Source organism: Calidris pugnax, unplaced genomic scaffold, assembly GCF_001431845.1.
Source record: "Calidris pugnax isolate Ruff unplaced genomic scaffold, ASM143184v1 scaffold8, whole genome shotgun sequence".
NCBI classification, from domain to species: domain Eukaryota; kingdom Metazoa; phylum Chordata; class Aves; order Charadriiformes; family Scolopacidae; genus Calidris; species Calidris pugnax.
Window position 1 is genome coordinate 3,329,283 of NW_015090830.1, and position 23,314 is coordinate 3,352,596.

At 38.4% G+C, this 23,314-nt stretch overlaps 1 protein-coding gene across 1 annotated transcript in view; it reads right to left on the bottom strand.

The window, feature by feature from the left end:
• The window catches only part of CTNND2 (catenin delta 2), a 672,616-nt gene that overhangs the window by 399,188 nt on the left and 250,114 nt on the right, over nucleotides 1–23,314 (bottom strand). The window contains exon 3 of the mRNA XM_014940766.1: nucleotides 2,782–2,894. Coding sequence (XP_014796252.1) covers nucleotides 2,782–2,894 — 113 coding nt within the window. The remainder of the gene's footprint in view (nucleotides 1–2,781; nucleotides 2,895–23,314) is intronic.

Sequence of the window (23,314 nt, forward strand, 5' to 3'; positions counted from 1 at the left end):
TTCCTGGTATCTCCAAAATTAATGGCACTGTAAGTACTTGTTATGTACATCTGCAGTTGTTTTAAGATGTTGGACCAAGGTATGGCAGAAAATACCACTGTAAGCTGTTTCAGCCTGACTAAACTTGCAAATATGGATAGCTGTTCCATGTACTAGTTTTAGATACTTGAATACTAACATAGGTAACAAATATTAACAAGAAAAATTCCTTTTAGAATTATTTTAAATTGGCACACCCCCCCAACATTAAAATATGCTGATTACAATCAGTCCAATTTGATTATTCCTCGATAAGAAAAAGCATCTGAATAATAAACTTCGGTGTCATCAGACAACAGTGACATCACTGAAGGATGGATATTCACTTCCACTGGAGATGTAAAGGTAGGATTTCACTTTGAATAATGACAGTATTTAAAATAAATGCAATTGATTTAAAAATTGTTTAAAAAAGCTCGTTACCAAGAAAAGCTTAGTAATAACAGCTATAAGTTCTAATTTTAGTTTGTGTTCCGCCAGAAAACCATGATAAAAACAATTAATTAATTATCCAGTAGCTGAATAAAATAAAGATGGCAAAATCTTCAAACTACCCTGTATCAGTAAGAAACTGATTTTTAAACCATTTACTATTTGACACAAAATTATTCACCTTGTTTTAGAGGAGGTAAGTCTTAAAAAGCTTAGCTTCTCAGGGGGTCACATGTATGAAAAAAAGTATTTTTAAGCAAGACTCTTCTGCCCCTACAGACTCCAAAATACTATAAGTTAGACACCTTTTTTTTAAACACATATTATTCCATTGTATAATTCTTTGTCTTCCAAGTCTTTCTCTTACTTTACTATATGAAAAGAATATTCCCAAATATGAATAAGCACCAGAAAGTCAGCACAGCAGACTAATATTTGAGTTCACTTAATATTCATGTTAGTTCTACCCACTCCCATAATGATTCAGAATTTTTAAGACAAATATAAAATTAAAGTTCACTTAGTATGTATGGGAGAAACAACGACACAACACAAACAATATTAGATTGTTACTGATTCCCTTTTAAGATCAATTGCCAAGTCTAAGAACAGCTATCTAACTATAAGCTTTCAATATTACTTTCTGGACAACAGTATTTCAAGTATTTCTTAACAGTTTTTAGATGAAACGCTAAAATTTTAAACTCTCATATGTAAAATATTTGTAGGGCAAACTACAGACGTCAAAAATTTGCATAAAATCTCCTTGGTTCTACAGAGAGATTAGTGGTCAAAATATTAAAAACTTCTCAAGGAACTGGAGTCTCTTAAGAAACAGCAAAGTGACCTTGATACCACGGATGACTCAACAGTATAATATAATTTTACCAACAGGAAAGAAGTTTATCACAAAAACATTTCCTTCCAAAGAAGAAATTTCCCAACCTTGATGTCACTGGCTGGAACAATCCTAAAATAATAGTATTATACAAACACAGTTCATATACTTTTTTGAAATGCAATCATACCATAATGAAAATTTAAAGTGCCAGTGGAGTGCACTTAAGGTGCAAATATAATACGGTACTGCATTACCAAATATTACCTACTCTGTGCTTAAATAATTCCAAGTATAACAGTTTCTCTTATGTTAATTGTAAGTCTAGTTGCTGGGGAATATTATCTAGAATAAAGTAAGATTTTATTTTAGGGAGTTAATTCTCCCCAAGATAAAATCTCCCTTGATTTGTTAAGAATCTTTATATTTAAGTCAACTTCATGTATAGCTTCTGCTGAATTAGTGAAATACTCTTCTGACTTCTGCCACTTTTATTGAACTGTTACATTCAGTATTTTTGTTGCATCTTTGGCATTCTACTGAATAATTATTTCCTACTTATCATGGAAAACAATAATTTATTTGATTGCAGTCTGAATTGCTTAAACTGAAGAAGAGTTTCTTCCAACAGAGATAGATATTTTTTGTAGTTTTTCTACACAAAATCACACAAAACTTGGCACTAAGCTTGGAATATCATACTAAAGTACTCAAAATATATCACACTTGGTATTTCCACGGATAAAAACAGATCCTTTAAACTCAAGTCCTATAACCTTTCATTTATTAGGTTCACCTGAGAGAACAAAGAAACTAGTATCAAGAAGCTCAAAACTACAAAATCTTTCCTTGCACCAATCTGACCATGAGATCAGCTTCATTTTGTTACAGTTTCTTAAACAATCTCACCATCATCCAAACAATGTACCAGAACAATTTCTTAAACTGAATAAGTACAATGTTTAAAAAAGAGAACGACTCATATGTTATCATTACATTTTCACATCAGGGCGGCAGCTTTAAATAATTATCTCTAACGCTTTAAATACCTTGAATGATGAAATTATGATAAAACACGTTCACAAAACTTATCAGTACCTCTCTGCAAATAACAAGCTAAAAAGCTCTGGCTGAAAATTGCAGCTGTATTGGTAGTGGAAACAAGAGTTTTGCTGTTAGTCCATTCAGACTACAGCAATCGATGAACTCCGAATGTGACTACTATTTTATTACTCAACAAACTCAATATCAAATTGCATAAAATTAAGCCTCTTCTTGAAGAATTGCATTTTGATCTGCGTTTTAAAAAGAAAATTTCAAGCTCTACTAAAATCTCGTGCTTCCTGGTGTACAATTTTTTTTATTTTTTTATTTATTTTTTTTTACAAGATGATCATCAGTCTTCTCAGCGGTAATACGTAACAGCAACAAAATGCATTACATTAGAAAGAAATTATCAATTCGTACATTACCTAATGCTGCTCATGCTTCCAGTTTCTGATCCAAGCTTACATCTCTCCAGCTGGCTAGCTACAATCTGACGTTCAGCCTCAAGTTCTCGAGTCAGTCTCTCAAACTGCAGTTCCTGAAAAAAAAGAAATGAAACCATTTGGTTTGACTTCTCTTGAGATTGAGAAGGAATTTCAGTACATAAAACTGTAACTTGTGCAAGAACTGTTAGTATAATATCTTACAGGAAAGCTTTTCTTTTTTTTTCCTTTTTAAACACATTTACAGTCCAAATTTTTGTGGTAACACCAACTCGTTCTCTCAATCACTCTAATGATATATGTCGTAGAATGAACTGGTCTATCAGGAACAGAATTTCCAAAAACATTAAACAATTTGGGCCTATGCCAAAATCATTCATAGTTCACGTAGACCTCTTAGTAACATACACATGTGGTCACAAATGAGAACAATTTGTGTTAGTGAAAAAAGCCAATAAGTTCTACAGACAATCATGTGGTGACAAAAGCTTTTGTACTCAAGAAGACAACCATCATAGTACACACTAGTGAAGTAAGTAAATTGAAGGTGTGTTGTTATGGACTGAACATGGTTTAATTTCTGCATTTAATGACGCAGAGGGAAAACTCAAGTACCTTTGGACAAAAGCCATGTTTAAAATCCTACCTTTAATTGAATGTATTTCCTTTTGTTCTGTCAGTGAAGCCAAACCAGCCCCACCAGATAAGATTTATCCACAGAGCTTATAAATGTACTTCTAAAGAGTTTTAGTTTTTATACACAAGAGATTATTTAATTAAAAGGGAAAAAAAAAAAAAGCAGTAAAGCCAATAGAAGTAAAATCCCCACTATTCCTTAAAGACCTACATTTCCCAGATATGGTAGCAGTGGTTTTAACAACTACAAAATTGAAACAAATATTAGAGAATTATGTTTGTTGTAAGTTTGCCAAATGCTGCTGCCCTTTCATTTTGGTCAGTTACATTAAGTCATTTTCACAAGTAAATAGAAAAGCTCTCTTGCCCCTTTTCTTTGGGTTTGTTGAAGGCTGAAGGAGAAATATTTTGAGATTCCACTTGTTAAATTATTCCTGTGTCCACACAAATGCACCCATTATCTCTTTCTCCCACTTTGGGAGACCTCCCCATAATGCAGAGGAATGGAAGCGAGTCCCTTGAACAACTCCCCAGCAATGTCTTGCCTAGCAGAAAAACAGTACTAGAAATGACTTGGGTCATGACTTATGTCCACCAAGTGCAATTGAAGAACTCAGTATTTGAGAGAAATGAAGAAATGGTAGAAGTAGAGAGAAGAATTCAAAAGTCTCCTTCCCATCTGTTAACTGAAACCTCTGACCAAGAAGCCAGAGACAAATGAAGGCATTAAACTTCAAATCTCTGAAATAAGGTAAACCATAGCTGAAGTGGAAGAATTCTGGTGGTTGTTGTACTTAATGCAGCTGGACAATTTCGCTTTGTTTCTGTTGTTACTTGCATGGAGTAACTTCGTCCTGCACTACGAGTAAGAGAGAAAGTCCAAGCAGATTAAGTACAGCACAAAATGGCCATTGTATACTTCAGTGGGGACTGACTATTTAATAAGGCCTACTTAATTCTACATTCATTATTCCAACAAGACTATCCAGAGTACAAGAATACCACCAATAATCAGACTGATGTAAAGCACAAAACATCACTGCTCACTGAATGTTAATAGTGCAGTAGTAATCATAGTTAATAATATTCTCTGCACGTTTTTGTAGTACTCAGAAATGTCTTTTTCATTGTTGTTTGTAGATAGGTCTATTAAAAATCACGTAATAATAATCACTTGTTTCAGATATGCCTACTTCACAGAAAGCATTTGTTTCTCACCTAGGAGAATCAATTGTCTGAAAAGCTGAAGAGACGGTTGATCAACTTTCCAAGAGTTATTTTTCAAATCCTGGCCTTGTTTGCATAAAATACCCTTACTGCAGAAAGGATTGTAGCCAAAAATATTACTAATGTTTTGAACATAAAATCAAAGTGGTATAGTATTTGCTACGATAGCATGCTTATACCAAAGCATGTAAGCACTGAGAAAGTTTGAAGGAACATCTTTATGCCATGATTACTTTGTCTACAGAACATTTTGCCTATGATTCCAGTCTCCAAAATATACTTTTCTACTCTTGACTCTGTCATTTATCTTTCTTTCCTACTTACTCCTTTCTGTTCTCTTCTGCACTGCATCTTTCTTTCATTTCCTAGCACACTTCATGACTCATCCTCCACTAATCTCTTTCAGTCCTACTATACAAATTGCTACTCTAGCAAATGCCCTAAAATGATCATTTTAAGCAGCCTCTCTGTCTCTCAATAATTGGTCCCTTATTGAGGGAACTCTGACCTTCTTAAGATGTAGAAATTAATGTTTTCTGGTTTCACTGCCCACATTATTTCAAGTCCCACCCTGCAAAGATGACTGGAAAAGGACAGTCCTGCATATGTTCCTCCTCAAGCAGGAAGCAGAGATGTGCTGGATTACTTAAGAAAAAAAAAATAATCTTGGGTTTCTAACACATGAAAATGGCTAGAACACGTAAACGGTAACTTCATTACTAGCTTGATTTAATTCCTGCTATTTCTCACTAAGCCTTCTTCTGGTGCCATCAGAAGCTAGGGGTGGAAGGAAGGAAATGGAAGGTCAGGGTTGGGCTACATGAAGGGGCAGAGCCAAGCAATTATTACCTCAGAATTATCCTCTATGTTAAATTTAAGAAACAACTGCGTTAGGTATTCCCTTGTGATGACAAAGGTGCAGGTCCACCGGCTTGCCTTGGGAATTCAAGTAAGAGTCAGGAGAGATTGCTATCCCTCTGTATCAAGAAGCCCTGGCAGAGAACAAATTAATAAGCTTCCTACTCTTTGTTCGGGAAGCAGTGAGAGTGACTAATATTTGAATAAATCCGTATGTTTAGATTTCAAGCAGCTGTCACAGTGCAAGAAGACAGAAACTAGAAATAGTATTTGCTTACATTTTATAAAAATAACTACTGAACTTGACTCCGTCATTTGTCTTATTTGCTCTGTTTACAATCATTTTCACCAGTTCATGCCACGTTGTGTTTCTTCACAACCTTCTATTATTTATCTGAATCAAGCTAATCAGAACATCAGAATTAAAAACAAATTCTGACCCACTGATTATGCAAATCTTGTCAAGACAATTGCAGAATGAAGAACAGCAGAAAATACATTGAAACATCAAGATTAATTTAAGTAATGCCACGTCAAGAGCAGCTTCATGGATTGTGCTACAAAGGGCCATGATGCCAAAGCAGGTGTTCATGAAAGGCACTGCAAAACTTAAGCGACCAGTCTGGTAGTCCTTAGCAGCAGAACGAATTTGGGAGTGGGAAGACCAAGGAAATATTAGAAATAATCAAAAGAGTAATCCAGGGGAATCACTCAAGAAAGCAGCTCGGAAAGGAAGGAACTGTTTAGAAATGGCATTTGTCCACTTCCATGAGTTGTTTTTTTTTTTTTAAGTAGTCATTATTCCATAGATGGTAATTGGGCACATTTGCCTTTTCAGTATGAGATTTATATTTTGTCTACCCTCTGCAGACATCAAAACTTCAAGCACTAAATAAAACTTCAGTAAGGTCGTACATTTCACAGTGGTCCAGAAACTGAATAAACCTGATGGAAATCTTCACCAGCTTTCGGACAAGTTATGAACTCCTGAGCTCAGAGCTCAACAAGTCACAGGTTATTTGGTTATTTTTATGCTTTGTATCTGTACTGACCTATTTTAATGTTGGGAGAGGTAAAACAGGTTAAAAAAAATTGGCTTATATTTAGAGCTGATCTCTGTCCTTTACAACCTTCGTTATCCTTCAATCCTCTCACAGACAGGTGTGTATTGATGCTGAGCAAAAGACACAGCAAAATCAGTAGACATAGTAAAAAGCAGCTGATACCAAAAAAGGATTTATCTAAATTTAGCTTGAACAGCCTTGTGAATTTATTGAATTCCCAAGAATCTTAAGGTCATAATATTGAAAGAGGAAAAGTGTTTAGCTTTTGACTGTAAATACGCTATACAAATACAAATTGGTGCACTGATGATCATTTGAATCTTCAAATACAGACAAATAACTGCACTGAGGTAAGGCTGGGAATCCCTGGTGAGATGAATGGAGAAAGCCTGATTACAGCTATACAAACAAACAAATTGTCGCCTGGATTGAAATCTTTCATAGGAGCATCCCAAAAGTACATAGGCTTTAGAAATGTACAACACTGGATTTATCTAGCCGTAACCTATTAAACAAGAAAAAAAACTGTGCCTCGATTAATGTCACAAGTAGTGTGTGTACATTGCTATGCATATCCTATGGCATGATGCATAATTCCACATAACGCAAAACACACTGTTCTTAACCTATTGTTCCAGACGCACATGAGCAGGTAAAGTTGGAGCACATACTTCCTGAGGAAAACAGCAAAACCTCGGGAAGTTTAACTTGGTGGAAAATTAAGGACAGCATCAGACACAAACCAGACCTGACAGCCCATTCTGCATCTAGACGGAAAACAGAATTTCTTTATACTCTCAAACAGAATAAAAACATCACTTAGCCATGCCCCTATCCACCTGACACTGGATGTTGTTCAGAAGCTTCAGAATTGCACTTTAGAATGAACCATTCAATTCTTCCAACTTCTCTAATTTCCCTGTTGTTGGACTGTGCTTTCACTTGTACTGTTCTCACCTTTTTTCACCCGACTGTTTCATTCTTCACTTTTACTGGAGAACAATGGGGGTGAGGGAAAAAGCTCACAACAAGGCAATAATCAGATGAGCAGAAAGGTGGCAAATTCAAAAACTCAGTGGTGGGTATGTTGTTGCAGGATCTCAGTGGAGGTCAAAATAAAGACTTAAAAAACCCAAACAACTTATAATTAATAGGTATGACTGCACCTATATGTAAGTGCCAGTTTCCAGGTAACACCAACCTGAAGGAAGCAATCCTTACACTGGAGGGCAGGACTACTATTCAGAGGAATCTTGACAAGTTGGAGAAACAGGCCAATGATAATGTCATAAAGTTCAAGAAGGAAAAATGAAAAGTTCTGCACAGAGGATGGAATCCCATGTAACGGTACAGCACCTCTACGGAAAGGACCTAGGGATCTGGTGGACAACAAGCTGTGACTCAGCAGTGCATTCCTGTGGTGATGATGGCCAACCACTTATCTCATTACACTAGCAAGAGAACCCATAGCAGAACAAGGAAGCAATTATTCCCTTTTATGTGGTACTCCCGAAGCTGCTATCGTTGAGTACACTGCCTGGTTTGGGTCCACCAGGACAAGAGACATGACAAGGTTTTGAAGCAAGAACATCAGAGTGCCACCAAGACAGACAGAGGATTGAAGCACATGTTGTACAAGAAGAAGCTGAAGGAATTTGGTTTGTTTAGCATGGAGAGGGTACAGGAAGGACCTAATTGCAGACTTTTACTTCTTAATGGGGGATTGTAGTAAAGACATCATCAGGCTCTTGTCAGAAGCATGTAGCAAATGGACAAAGGCAACAGTCACAAGCTGCAATGAGATAAATTCTGACTGGGTATAAGGAAAAACCTCACACACAAATAAGCAAAAACCCCAAACCCAAACAACACAGCAAGGGTGGTTAAGAACTAGAACAGGTTGCCCAGGTACATTGTAGAATCTCCATTCTTGGAAATTTTGAAAGTCTAACATTGAAGACAGACCTGCTTGGAGTAGACCTCCAGATGTCTCTTTTAACCTAGTTTTTCCATGATCCTAGAACTGATGAGTTTTGGAAATCTTTCCAAGGCTTTATGCTAATCTGTGTTACAGATTAGAGGTTAGTGGCTGTCAAACTCTCCGATCATCATCACGCTTAAATAAAGACACATGAGACTTGATCTAAGTGCTACTATTTTATCAGCCTGAACCTCTATTTCTCTAGCTCATTCCCTCACCTGATCTGAGGCTTTCAGGAATCCCATGCTTTTTTACAAGAGATTAGCATGGCATCTGGGCTACTATGCATATGGATTATTTAAGGGGTAAAGAACTAGTTTGGCTGATTATGGTGTTTAAAATAAACTATTCCTTTTTTCATGTAAGATTACTTCAAAGAAGTCCCTTTCATGCCTTTAACAATTTTTATAGAAATCAGACCCTATTTTATTTTCTATTTTTAGGACCCTGATACAAATGAGGTCACAATTGCATTCAGTTGCATGTTTCAGCTCCCCAGGCACACTGCCCTGTTCCTCTGTGTGTTACAGGCAAGCCTTGCTCTCTGAAGGCACACTGCCCAATTGCCTGGACTTCTGTTCCTAGGGAAATTGTATTATTTCTTCTCCAGCACAATCACCAAAGTTATTCAAATTATCTCCATTTTTCTGTTACAAATTGCCTGGTCCTTTTTTATCCCATTTTTTTTTCTTCTCTGTTTTGTATTCAGCTTTAGTCTTTTAGCTTACTCTTTTCTTCTCCTTCTCACTAGTTTTTGCATCCCTTGCCAACACTCCCAATGGTTTATCACCCACCATGATTGCTGTGCTATTCTACTGCCTCCCATGCAAACTACTTCAGTCTCCAAAGTAATAAAGCGTAAGTAAAAAAGCCTCGGAGTGTTAGGACAGGATTAGAACTACTAAGAGCTTTCTCATCTCATACCTTTCCTTCTCCTCCTTCAGTAGCAGTTTAAGGAGATAAATTGACTTTTTAACTCAATAGCTTTCACTTGCTTTAGGGCTTACTGTTATTAATTGTAAAGCTCAACGTGGGAGCAAAACAAAACCTCAGAGGTGGTGGATCTTCTCCAAGGAGAATGAGAGAAATAGAGCTGGAGTTCAGTAACAGACCCTGACTCTTCAGTGTTATGCTGGCCTGAGTTCATAATTCTTGTTAACTTCTTAGGTGTCCAGGCACAAAGCTTTACTATGCCTAAGTGGAAAAGAAAGGGGCAATTCCATTTGCGGTAGTAGTTTCGGGAGCCTTACTTTGCATGTTCAGCAAACCTAATGGATCAGACAGAACTGTGAACTGATGCCTTTTACCTTGATTTTCCAATACGTATCTGTAGGGTAATTTTGCTCTGCAAAGAGCAAAACACAGTGGTGATGCAGCTGCAAGAGGCTTTATTATGATGAGAAAATTATTTGTATGGCTTAAAGAGACATGAAAAGCTAAGCAAGTGGAACAATGCGGTTTCAAAAAGTGAAACTTCTAAAAATGTTCTAGACACTGAACCAGTAAGAAACCTTTTTTTGATTTTGACAACATATTCAGCTTCTATCCTCCCTTTCTTCTCCAATCTGATCTGTGGTCTGATGGGCATTATGCCAAGATGCTAGTAATAGCTACACAGGTGTCAGTACACACCAATATATGTGGATACTACTAACACACAACATTTTTTGTGCAGTCTATCTACACGTTTAGAGATCTCAAGTCTTCTCCAGCATTTTATTCATGGAGTTCTCCAGTTCCCTATTCATACATCTCTGAAGTAATTCTCCCAGAGTTTTGAAGACACACGTCATGCTAGGCATCATGTACAGATGGAGAGCCAACATTATAAATCATTAGTTTTTCACTTGTCCAGAATGGTCTAGGAGATCAGAGACATCTAGTCCCTTCACTGTCTTCTTCCTCCATTGCAGAAATTATTCTGATGAAAAATTTTTCTCTTTTGATTTTCCTTGCCTTGTATGAGAGGCTGATTTCTCAGTCCATACGTAGACTAATAGTACATCATATCCAAGAACAGACTCCATAATTTGCAATTATCCTTGAATCTCTGAATTAATTAGGATACTAGATCTGAATATTGCCATGAGTAACTATTAAAGAGCTAGTCATTAGTATGTTAGTAAGGGATTCAAAAGTTGTCTAACAAAGCAGGGTGGGCTTTTTTTTTTTTTGAGCAAGCTACTGCATGCAAATTAATATCTATAGGATTTTTTTTTTCTTACAACTAACAATATAGGAGCTTGATTGTCTGCATGCTTGCGAGATTCAGTTTGCTACACTTACTGAACATGGATCAACTTTCAAATAAATACAGGATTATAATGAAACTGTGAAGAAATTTGGCACAAGTAGAGGGATGTTTGTAAACAAAAAATTCTAGTATTTTGGCAGACAGTATGCTGATTAGTCAAATAATTCATTTATTTCTACTATTAAGTTCTAGGGAAAAAAACAGGCATTCAAACATCATGAGGTAAAAAAAGTGGAACTCAAGGACTGCAAACCCTCAAGATTTGCACATTTTCTCTCATAGATAATTCTGTGGCAGCAGCGGTTAACTTTGATAGCCCCAACTATGCTTTTGAATCTTTCCTCTTTTATTACATCTTTTATTACAAAGAAGAGAACTAGTAAAATAATTAGGCAATTCATTCCTTTCCTGACTACCCTGCAGAAATACCAAAGATTAAGGAAATTCCCAACAGATTCATATTGTTCCTTATGAAAGGGAAAAGCAATTAGTATTGAAAATGTTAGTTTTAAGAAGTATCATTATGATCTTATTCTCCTAATTTCTGGTATGAATAGCTCATCTTTTGAACAAACTGAAAAGGTTTTAATAATGAAATTACAGTCTAAAAATTACCTGTTTGAAAACAGGTAAGGAACATGCAATCAGGATAACATCTGTAGTATGGACAAAGACATGGAAAGAGCTTAGAACCAAATACATAAACAATCTCATTGAACAAAGAGAATTTTTATGGGTTGATACACATGGCAGTACTGGCTGTCTATCAAGACAGAGACACACTTTGAAAGAAGGGTACAAAATGTGATGGTTCTGGGAGTCTTCAACTACCCCTGTATTTTGTACAGTCCAAAAAAAAAAGTAATAGAAAGACATGACACATAGACAGCTGTTCAGGATGCCCACAAGAAAAATATACTATTCTTGGCTTGGTCTCAAATAATGTACAAAAGATGGTTTGACATCTTGCAACTAAGAAGCCACCCTTTAAACGATCATTCTGTGCTCAGATCCAACATCCCTACAGAAGGGGGAAATCTGCCCATTCTGAGCCAAATAAAAAGAGAAAATGTGTTACAAAAAAAATCAAAAAGTATGTTTAAAGCAAAAATTTAAGTCCTCATAGCCAGCATGGAAACTACTTGATGCCCCCATATTGAAGGCACAGGACCAATGCAGTGTGTCAAGAAAAGCTTAAGACATAACAAAAAGAAGGTAGAACAGTTAAACAGGAGGACAAAAGAAGTCCTTAGAAACAAAAACGTTCTTCCTGAGCACAGAAATCATCTTCAAATGAAGAAAATAAAGGACCACAAATGCTGACAGGTTAAATATAAAAAACCAAGACAGCACAATATGGTTTTAAAGGACAAACAGCCCAAGGCATCAAAGCTAACAACAAATCCTTCTTCAAATGTGTCAGGAGCAAGAAGCTGCCTGGAGAGCACGTAGAGCCACTGGGTGATCAGAATATAAAAGGGTTCATTGACGAGAAGAGAAACTAAATGAATCCTTCAGAACAGTTTTTACTATTTCATGGGCAATTCCCATGCTAAGTACTCGCTGAGGGATTCTTATCAGAGGATCTGCCTTAAATGGAAGCGACTGTAGAGTACGTCCTGAAACAAATCAACAAAACGAACAGTAACAAATTAGAAGATCAAATGGTATTCACTCGTGTTCTGAAGGAACTAGAAAATACATAGCTTCAGAGAAATGTAGCACCTGAGAACTGAAAGACATTGAATGCAATGCCAGTTTCCAGACAGATCTATAGGACTAGAGAGCAACAAGCCAGATAGTCTTGTCAGGCAAATTAGTGGAAGCTGTAACATGGAAAAGAATTAGTGGGCACCAATATAAACATGAACTACTTATCCAGAAGATTTCTATATGGATAAGCACTTTCTTAAATAGGAGGTCAAGACTAGAATTAAGTGGTAAATTCTCACAGTTGAAGGTGTCCACCAGTGAAGTTCTGGTTCTGTGTTCCACACTGTTCAATACATATATAAATGGACTTAAACCAAGGAGTGAACAGGGCAACCAAGTTTGGCAATAATACACAATTATGTGGGACTAAAGCTGAAAAGCAACAATAGAGACTTTTAGAAGGATGTTTTCACAGTCTGAAAAACCAGGACACAAAATGGAAGATTAAATTCCCTGTAGATAAGAAGAAGATGATCTTTATGGAGCAAAACTGATCCTAACTTCACATGTCCTTCAGCTGCCTGGAAATGCTTCTGTGAGTTGCATACTTTCTCCTAGAAACATATGGCTGATTGGTCTGCAGTTTCCGGAATCCACCTTTCTGCCTTTTTTGTAGACAGCTGTAATATTTGTTCTTTCATCGATATATGGTATTTCTCCTTACTTCCATGACCCTTCAAAGATGCTAGGAAATAGTTTTGTGATGATGTCAGCCAACTCTCTCAGCACCCTCTGTTACATCCTATGAGGTCACATAGGAGTTGTATCTGTCCAATTTGTACAGACGGTCCCTCACTTGACCCTCCTCTACTGTCAGTGGTTTGCCATTTGCTTCGTTGTTGCTACTTGACATACCAAGTTTTGGGGTCTGACATTACCTGTGAAGACAGGCAGAGTATCTCAGCCTTTTCTGTGCCATCTTTTATTAATTTGCTGGCCCTATTCAGCAGCAGGCTTATATCTTTCTTGTACTTCTGCTTCCTACTAACATACCTGCAGAAACTTTTATGTTATTCTTGTTATCTCTTGCTAGCTAGAGCTCCAGCTGAGCTTTTGCCTTCCTAATTGTACCTCTGCACATTGAAGCAGTATTTCTATATTCCTCTTTAGGAGTTTGCCACCTTTTGCACTATTCTAGTGCTGCTTTTTTCATTTGAGCTCTCTTAGTAGCTTGATGTTTTTCCAGATGATTTCTTTTTACGCCTCCTCCTTTTCCTGCTTAGGAGGCTAGACTCCTGGTTGTTTTTCAAGAAGCAGCTGTATTGGGAAATATCCCAAAATTCCTGAGCTTATTTGCCCTACCAGACAGAGCCCTGTTGGAACCCTCCTAACAGTTCCCTGAGGGAGCTGAAATCTGCTCTTTCGAAGACCAGGTCTTTATTTTATCACTTGTCCTCCTCAAGCCCCTTGGCCTCTACAGTTTCACAGTCGCTGCAGCTAGTGCTGCTGTTGACATTCATATCTTCAAACTTGTCTTTATTAGTAAGCCCTCAGTCCAGAAGAGCACCATTCCTAGTTGGCCAATGCACAGACTGCACTAGGAAGTCATCCTCAATGCATGCTGGAAATCTCCCAGATTGCTTGTGCACCACTGCATTGCTTTCCCAGTAAATATCAGGATGGTTGAATTCCCTTTTGAGAACCAGGGCCTCCAGGACTGACATCTCTTGGAAGTGACTGAAGGCGACTTCATTCACCTCTTCTTCCTGATCCAGGTCTGTAGCAGATGCCATGAGGTCACTCTTAGTTGCTCCAATTTTGACCCAAAAGCACTCCACAGACCACAGCTGGCCTCTGTTTATTAACACTGTCATTTTACAGCTCTTTCCACATCTGAAATGATGTGGCAGAACTTAAAAGATGGAAAGAAGGGCTACAAGGATGATCAAAGGTACAACATGGATTCTGTACAAGGAACAATTAATTTGGGAAACTTCAGTCTGGAAAAGATACAGCTTTGGGAGGACATGGTAGAGGTCTACAAAATGGCATACATGGCATATTCACTAGCTCTTCTAAAACAAACAGCAGGATATATCAAATGAATAGGAGCCAGAGTTCAGAACATATAAAAGAAGGCAGTTCTTTATGTAACAAGCATGCTTTTGATGGTTATTAAGCACATCCTAACTTCACTGGGTTGTGGAAGCCTGAAAACAGGTGGCTTTTGAGTATTTGGAGACAGTGTCATTTATTCTTGCCCTGTTCTTACTCTTCTTTCAGCATATACTTATGGTCATTGGTGGAGACAGGTTGTCCGACCAACAATGACTGTTCCCATTAGGAAAACATAAATTTATTGACACAAAACAGAAACCAGTAAACATAATGAATCAGCTTTTGTATATAAAAACCAATTTTCATCCATAAATTATCCAGATTGCCAATCTGGGCCATTCTTCCAATAAAACACAAAGTAGTTTTGCTATTGAATCTTCAAATAAACAAAGAGACTCTCAGATTTGCACCAAGTAAAACAGTGACCGGAACAAAAGAATTAAATATACTGGACTTGCTAAAGCCCTTCGAGCGAAAAACAGGCAGGTAGGAGATCCAACTGCCTTTTCAGAACAGACTGGTTTGTGATATGATAGTATCAAAACGGAAAGGCAAAGTAAATAAGGTAGAGTATACTGAAATTTAAACTTCGTGCTTTAAGGTAATTAAATGGCAGAAAAGGGGTTCAAACTGATTTCCAGCCACGGTTTCTGAGCTACGGTTCAGAGTCATATCTGTTCTCCCCCCTGCCCCCCTCCATCTGAAATCTGCCATCTCCCCCCACAGTGGGAACTTGGACTGGGTAAGACACTGGCTCTCTCCTCCCCACACCTGGCAGCGGCTGAATGCCACACATATTCCCTCTTCCGTGACTGCAGGCACCGTTTCCATGGCAGCGCCAGGAAAACCACTCTGAACCGGTCAGGGAAGGAGGCGAGGAGAACCACAGCCCCCCCCCCTGCCAAATCTCCCTTGCACCTCCTTGGACAAGGCTCTCTGAGAAATCAGGGGCAGGAGCAAAGCGGCAGCCTGTGAGGGATCAAAGGCACAGACTGCACCACACAGCATGGAAACCTCCCTTCATGTCTCATGAGAGCTGCTGTGGTTCAAGCACACAGCAGTTCAAGTGCCCAGTCGTGCATGTAAGTGGAAGGAGATCTGGGACAGTTGGCAAGCACTCGGCTTTCCTCCCCTCTGAGGTCCTCTGCAGACCACCTTGCCTGCGTTTCTGTAGCAGATGTATTTCTGGCCACCCCCTGGTGAAGGGATAGTAGAGATGCGCACTTGCTATGAATTGAAACAGCACAAGGGGACCTCATTTTTACTTCACAAATAACCAACACCGAACCCACGGTACTAACGTCTTAACTGGATTTTTCACCACCTCGGGACCGCATGTGTGTTGGGATTATTTTGTCAAATTTGCACAGCTGAATGCCTCGGAGACAGAAATGAGATGAAATATGACACTTCCGAATGATCTGGGCTAGCTTGAAATAACGAGAATCTGGAACTGTAGTCTACACTTGCACAACATATCAAAGACGCAAGATTACTCTCGCCACTTCCAAACCCCATCCTGTTTACAAACCACGATGTAACGTATCAGCCCCACACATAGGCCCGAACCGTGCACAGCAGGCATCTTTATAGGATCACAGAAGGGTTGAGGTTGGAAGGGACCTCTGGATGTCAACCCCTCTGCTCAAGCAGGACCATCTACAGCCAGTTGTCCAGGACTGCATCTAAGGCAGCTTTTGAATAATTTCTCCAAGGAGAGAGATTCCACAACCTCTCTGGGGAACCTGTGCCAGTGTTCAGTCACCTTCACGGCGAAAAAGTGTTTCCTGATGTGCAGACAGTCTCCAGTGTTTCAGTTTGTGCCCACTACACCTGATCCTGTCACTGGGCACCGCTGAAAGGAGCCTGGCTCCATCCTCTTTGCAGCCTCCCTTCAGGTATTTATACATATTGATGAGATCCCCCACTCAGCCTTCTCTTCTCCAGGCTGAACAGTCCCAGCTCTCTCAGTATTTCCTCATAGGAGAGATGTTCCAGTCCCTGCATCATCTTAATGGCTATTCACTGGGCACCTTCCAACATGTCCATATCTGTCTTGCAGTGAGAAGCCCAGAACCAGACCAAGCATTCCAGGTGTGGCCTCATCAGTGCTGAGCAGAGGGCAAGGATTGCCTCACTCAAGCTGTTGATAACACTCCTCCTAAGGCAGCCCAGGATAATGATGGCCACCTTGGCCACAAGGGCACATTTCTTGCTCACGTTCAACTTGGTGTCCACCAGGACCCCCAGGTCCTTTTCTGCAAAGCTGCTTGCCAGCTGGGTGGCCCCCAGCATGTCCTAGTGCATAGGATTAAGGGGCATTCCCCTGTCTGCAGCTACCATTACCAAGGTTACTGAGGCAAACAAAGGTCACCCCAGAAGCAGAAAAAATTGACTAGGCAGTTGCCCAGCACACAGTATTATATAACTTTCTGTGCCATTAAAATTACTCTCCCTCCCAGAATACCTCTGCAATAAAAGAAAGAACTCCTATGAGCTTTCCCATTCTGACTTTTTCTTGGTGTGCCTGAGAGCTAGGAATGGATAGGATGTTCAATTATGTGACAAGTTTTATAGGAGACTATTATTGTCTTTTCTGAATTGATCATGGATGGTCAATCTTGTCCTATCTTGCAAGGTTCGTTCCTCCATGTTCATGGACACTCTCCAATGTCAATAACAACCTGTCCCATGCAAAACACTAACTTTCCCTACTCTACCTGAGGAGCTACACTGGATATAGCCCCAAGAAGCCTCTTTGCTGAATAAGCCTGTCTCCTTTGATTCAGGGTAGACTCAGCAGCCTGGAATACACAAGTACCAGCAACATTTGCAATGCTAAACTGTAGGAACAGAATAAAGACTACTTAATTTTCTGGGCCTGTTCTGTTGTCCATTCCTTGTGTATTTAGATTACCCAACCACCTGACAAGCAAAATGTGACATCAAAGTATTATTTAGCAAGTGCAGGAAACTCACGAAGTAATTTACTCGTAGGCTTAAAAAGGAAGAGTACATATTTAGTGTACTAAAGTCAGGATTTTAAGCCAAATTTCACCTCCATTGGGAACTTTCTTATTACTGTGTTACTTTCCGATTCCTAAAACTTAATTTCTGTTTGGTAAAGACTGATTTTTCATATTACATGGCTGGCAAAGTGTATACGATTTCCAAAAGCAAAGTCACTGGAATTAGAATGAAAGAAATAATTTAATGGCATGCACTGACTGTAGTCACTCCATTACCTCAAACAAGAGACTGCATTGACCAAGAAAGACGTTTCTTTGGCTCACGTCCATTGCAGAGCAAAGTCAGAAAGAGAGAGACAGAAAGAAATACAGCATTCCCTCCCTTGAATACATTCATGAAAAGTGGGCAGAGACCATCGCCACAATGCTTGGGATGACTTCGACAGCATCATTGGAATATAAAGTGTCTGTAGCCACTTTCCATAGCTTTTTTGGGAAAAGCAAACCCCTCCGCAACAGTGTAATACCACTTTGACAGAAGGATTTTGAAATTTTAACTATGTTTAACCTAAAAAAAATACTGTACATTAGAATCCTACTAAAATGGAGTCTAGAAAATTATTTACAGTGAAACAAATCTGAACCCGAGAACCAGTCATGTGAGAAATAACACCGAAAATAATGGTTAGCATGATGAGAACCACTTAACCTAAATTATAATTTTAAATATTTAGAAATGAGGAAGCTTTGGATAACTCAGATACCATGACATTGTAACCACTGAAAATGCTAACTTTTTAATGAGAACCACTGTATACAAATGATCTAATAGCAAACATCAACACACAATACCTTGTTGAAAAACAGGGGGAAGCATTGCAAGCAGCTTAGGAAAAAGAAAAAAATTACACTTTGAAAATATTACTATGTGTAAGGAATAATGAGGCCTCGTAATAGATACTGGATCTTATTTACTAAAATTTTGCTATTTGATTCAGATGTTAATTTCATGCTGCATTAAATAAATAACAGATAAACCCCCTTTTCTTCAAATGCTCACGAGTTTCAAAATTAGTTTGATATTTTTTTGAAATAATCTTACAAAGAACTGAATCTACATTTGCAAACTGTGATCATTTAATTTTTTTAAAAAGTTGTCTAGTAGTGAGAATGAAGAGAGAAGGGCCTGCAGCAGATAATAGACACGGGATGCTCCTGCCATATCTGCATACTGACAACAGGACCTTCTGATTACAGGATAGCAGGATTTACCACCACTTTCACTTATACACAAACAGACCTGAAGAACAATGACTCATAATTTAACAATCTGACTAAATACCTTTAATAGTTATTGATCTATTTGAATATTTTATTGATCAAGTTTAGACAAAGTTCCATTTCAGTAATTTCAGAATTGACTATAATCCTGGTATGCACAGTAGAAAACCAAAACCAAAAGGAAAAATCATTCAGTTAGATAAAACTAGAGGCTTTTTTTTTTTTTTTTTAAAGGTTGAAGTTTGAAAAGAGTGTAATTTATCTTCTTTATATCTGTGAAGGTCTGAAGTACCCAGTCTCACTGCAAGAATAGCCTGCTATATGCCAAAATCACAAAGCAATTCATCTCACTGTAGACAAACCTAACACTTAAATAGGTTTGGAAAGAAAGATGTTTTTTAAAAAAAGGTCAAAAAATCTGCAGCTAAGACACTGCAAAATATGGCTGCTGCAACAGGTGGACTGTTTTGTAAGATTAGCAGCCTACTGTAAAATCCTTCTCTGTGACAGAGCAAACCACAACGTGACAGTAGATAAACTCCATTAGAGTGAATTTAAATACATGTATCCATGTAGACAGAATAAGCCAAACATCTGCCCATGTTTTTTTCTATACTTTGTTGATGTTGCTATCATCTGGACACATTATCCACATGTCCCCTGAAACCATGTATTGCAATTTCCATCAACTGGTATTACACCTGCTGAAGAGGGCAGAACTGATCGACTACAGTTTCTCCTGCTGTCGAGCTCAGGCAACAAGCTGTTCATGAATTCTGCAGATGTTCTGGAAAATTGGGCCAAACTGATTTTTTCAGAAAAAGTTTTCAATAGCAGTTTTCAACCTAATTTAAAAACAAAACAAACCCAAAACCTAGTTTTTTTCACAGCTGTACTGCGCCTTACTGGTGTGTGCTTCACAATTTCAACTGAGATCAGCATGACGTAAATGACAAAAATCATAATGAACATTAATTCCATAAGATATAAAAAATATTATGTCATGACAGAAAAGTATCCTGAAGCAATAAGGACAGTGCTGGCAAACAATAATGACTGGGTTCCCATCCCCAGAAACACACACCTTCATAATGTACAGATTTCATTTTTCCAAATTCCCTTCCAAGATATATTCATTTTTAGATCGAATACCATGTTGTGGGTTTTTTTTTTTTAAATAAACCTATTCTGTTATTCAGAAAAAAACAAACAGAAAACACAAAGTCCCTATGCTGACTGTCTCAAAATTGCAACCAATTTCTCCCCCCAGATAACCAAATGGCTTAATATTCTTTGAAAGTGTTCTGTGGACATTAAAAATGAAAGTTTAAAGCAAGGAAAGAGAGAAACTTGCACACATAGGTTTTGTAAGGGCCTGGAGAATGAGCCTGTCCAAATAGGAATTCCACGGATTTTACAGACAGCATTTCTGTTTTTCAAGAGCCAATATTAATTCAAACTTAGGTTCAGTCTGTTTCCCATCACAGAAATGTAAAGATAGGGCCAGGAGGCCCTGGTAGGACAAAAGGTTTAACCATAAAGCCTTTTAGAGTTTGTCCAAACAGATATCCAGGGTCTATCTGGATGTTACAGCCAACCAAGCAGTTCCTTTGTCTACTCCATCTCGCAGCCATGCCACAGCCATCCCTGTTGTATGACTTATTAACAGAAGGAAGTTAGTTATTTCCAGAAAGCAATGCCTGGACACCTTGCCTCTACATTTATCCAAGCTCATTTCCATTTTGAGGCAGTATAACACTGATGCCAAAGAACTAAAAAAGTAAGAATAGGAAACAGTTAAGATTGTTGCTGCCAGACTTTCCAAGCTGAACCAGTGCAGTAGCCTCATGGTTTCTGAGCACTACAAAAAGAAATAGGGTAAAGGCATACTGACAGTAAAATAATGTCACAGGAAAGTTTAAGCCTTCAAAACACTGATTGGTAGCAGCCCACTAACTAATAGTGGGATTCAATAATATCTGAAATAATTTAAAAAATTAATGTCACATTTTGTTTGAAAAAAGTTCGCAAAATACAAATTTACCAAAACCATTTTAATCTGCATGCACATACAGACAAAATAAAGCCTCTCTTACTGAGGTGCACGCAGGTACTATTTGTGTGTGTATTTCTGTTTAGGAGCAAATGAGTCCATTTATCTCTAGTACGGCATTTACTACAGCCATATGCGCAATTTCTAAGCACTTCAAAAACTAAAAAAAGAACTTAGAATTCAGTTAGAAAATTACTTCTGCTTTTAGATGAGCTCATGCAATTCCTAACGAAAGGCACACCATATGGTTCAATACATAATATCAGATAAGAGAATGGCACCCCGAAGTCGGAGCAGCCTTTGAGAACGTAGCAAGCCTCATCCACAACAGGAGAGGATGGCAGGAGAGCACACACAGAGCAGAAGTTTAAGAATGAAAGTGGTGTGGCACTGCCTAAATCGTTGCCACACTTGGTTACTCCCAAAGCAACAAGCTTCATTACTGGTAAAGAAAGCAAAGCAACAGTACTGTCAAAGAAAATACTATGTTTCTGAAAGCTGCGTAAGCCCCAGAAAACAACTCTCGGGGTCAGGAGACCCAGTGGAATCAAGGCCACCCCACAGCCTGCCAAAACAGACACCCTCCCAACTGCCTGAGACTTCCTCAATGGGCTGATCAACCATGGAAACACTCTAAATATGAGAAAACTTAAACAACCCCAATATGATTTTGGCAGCTGCCCTAGGGATAGCTTTGTGCTTGCATGGTATATTGGACACATATCCTTTACTTGACTTGCTATGGATTTTGATAACAACTGACTGTTTCCTTGTTAGTCCTGTATTTTTTTTAATCAAAACATGGGGTGCATCTACCCAAACCACTTGAGAAGAAACGCAAAAATCTGTACAGCATCCTCTTCAGCATACCATCCTGGTATCCTTAATGTGATTTTACTGACCAATAGTTTACACATGCTATGCCGGACACAGCCAGTCAGCGCTCCCAGGACTAGACTTAGTCTGCCAGGAAATCTCACCTGGCTCACCATTGCTGTCCTCTGCTCTTGGGAGCACTTGCAAGGGATGGGTGGCTGCTTTGTAACTTACCTGTCTGAATACGGTAACAATGGCATACAGTCCAAAATACACAGTTTTGCTACCAATTAAACAGTAAGCATCTTATCCTATGAAACACTACCGCTTGTGTCTTAATGAACGCACCTGCAGGAAAATGGGTGACAAAGGAGCCATAGCCAGTTACTCCCCCTGCTTTTCTCAAGCATCACCAAGCACATTCACAAAGCTGAGACGCCTTGTATCTTTCAGATGGAGAGGGTATAAATATAAGTTTATATATTAGTAGACTATTGCTGTCTGCAGAATATTAGTACAGGTGAGATTTTCTGCAAAGAGAGAAATTCATTTGTGTAATGCACGTGCTTGGAAGCAATGCTATTGTGTTTGCATGCAAGTCATCACTCACACATGAATAAACTGACAAATTTAAAAAAAAAAAAAAAAAAAAGTCCTGACATGAGAAGCTAAAGACAACAGCCTGAAGATACAAGTTTCAGGAAGGTGTTATCACAAGAGCTTATCCATGAAAGGAAATTTGGTAACTTTTAAGGACTGTTAGTCCTCCGAACAGTGTATTGCCATAGTCCAGAGGGAAAAAAAATTAACTTTTCCCTGGTCTGTTCACCCATTTCACTTCAGTGAAACCTACTACTGAGATGCAAACAAGGACACTGGAAAGATGCTTTGGAACTCATTCAGCATGTGGTGGATCTGTAACCCTTCCTGATTTCATCTTTGCTTGAGACTGTCTATATGTTTTTACTGCTCTGTTTAAACAAGAACATCCTTTTCCTTTGGTTGGACGGACCAACATCTGATCCAGATGTCAATTTTTTTTTCCTCTTTTAATCACATAATTCTGAGCAAATGATCTCAAACACAACTTACATAGATAAAGCTGGTGACATTTCGCCTCCTCCACAGGATATGTCAATATGTAGTTCAGTTTACTATGTCTGAAGTTACTTAAAACAGTCATTTAACTTAGTTGCAATAAAAGCAGAACAAACCTATGAATTCTGAAAGCTCAGGTGAGTCTCTTCCACAGCTACAAGGGTACCATAACGTAATCCAACATGGAATTACCTCCTCTAAGTGAGCTAAATTTTACTAATTTCAGTAGATCTTGATATCTCATTTTAAAGCATCTGAGAACTTGTTCTGACTTCTGCTGTATATTATTGATTTGATTAGGAAAAAAGAAAGAAAATACAAGAGACAAATCACTAATAATTTCCCCTGACTCAGCAGCCACAATCTTTCCTCTCTAGCAGCACTGAATCTCATACGAGAACTGAGGACCTGTTCTCTCCCTGGCTAATGGCAGGGTCTGGGCTGACAGTAGTTTTTTGAAGGACCCAGGAATAAGTCTTTACCCATGTGACTGAGTATCGGTTACAT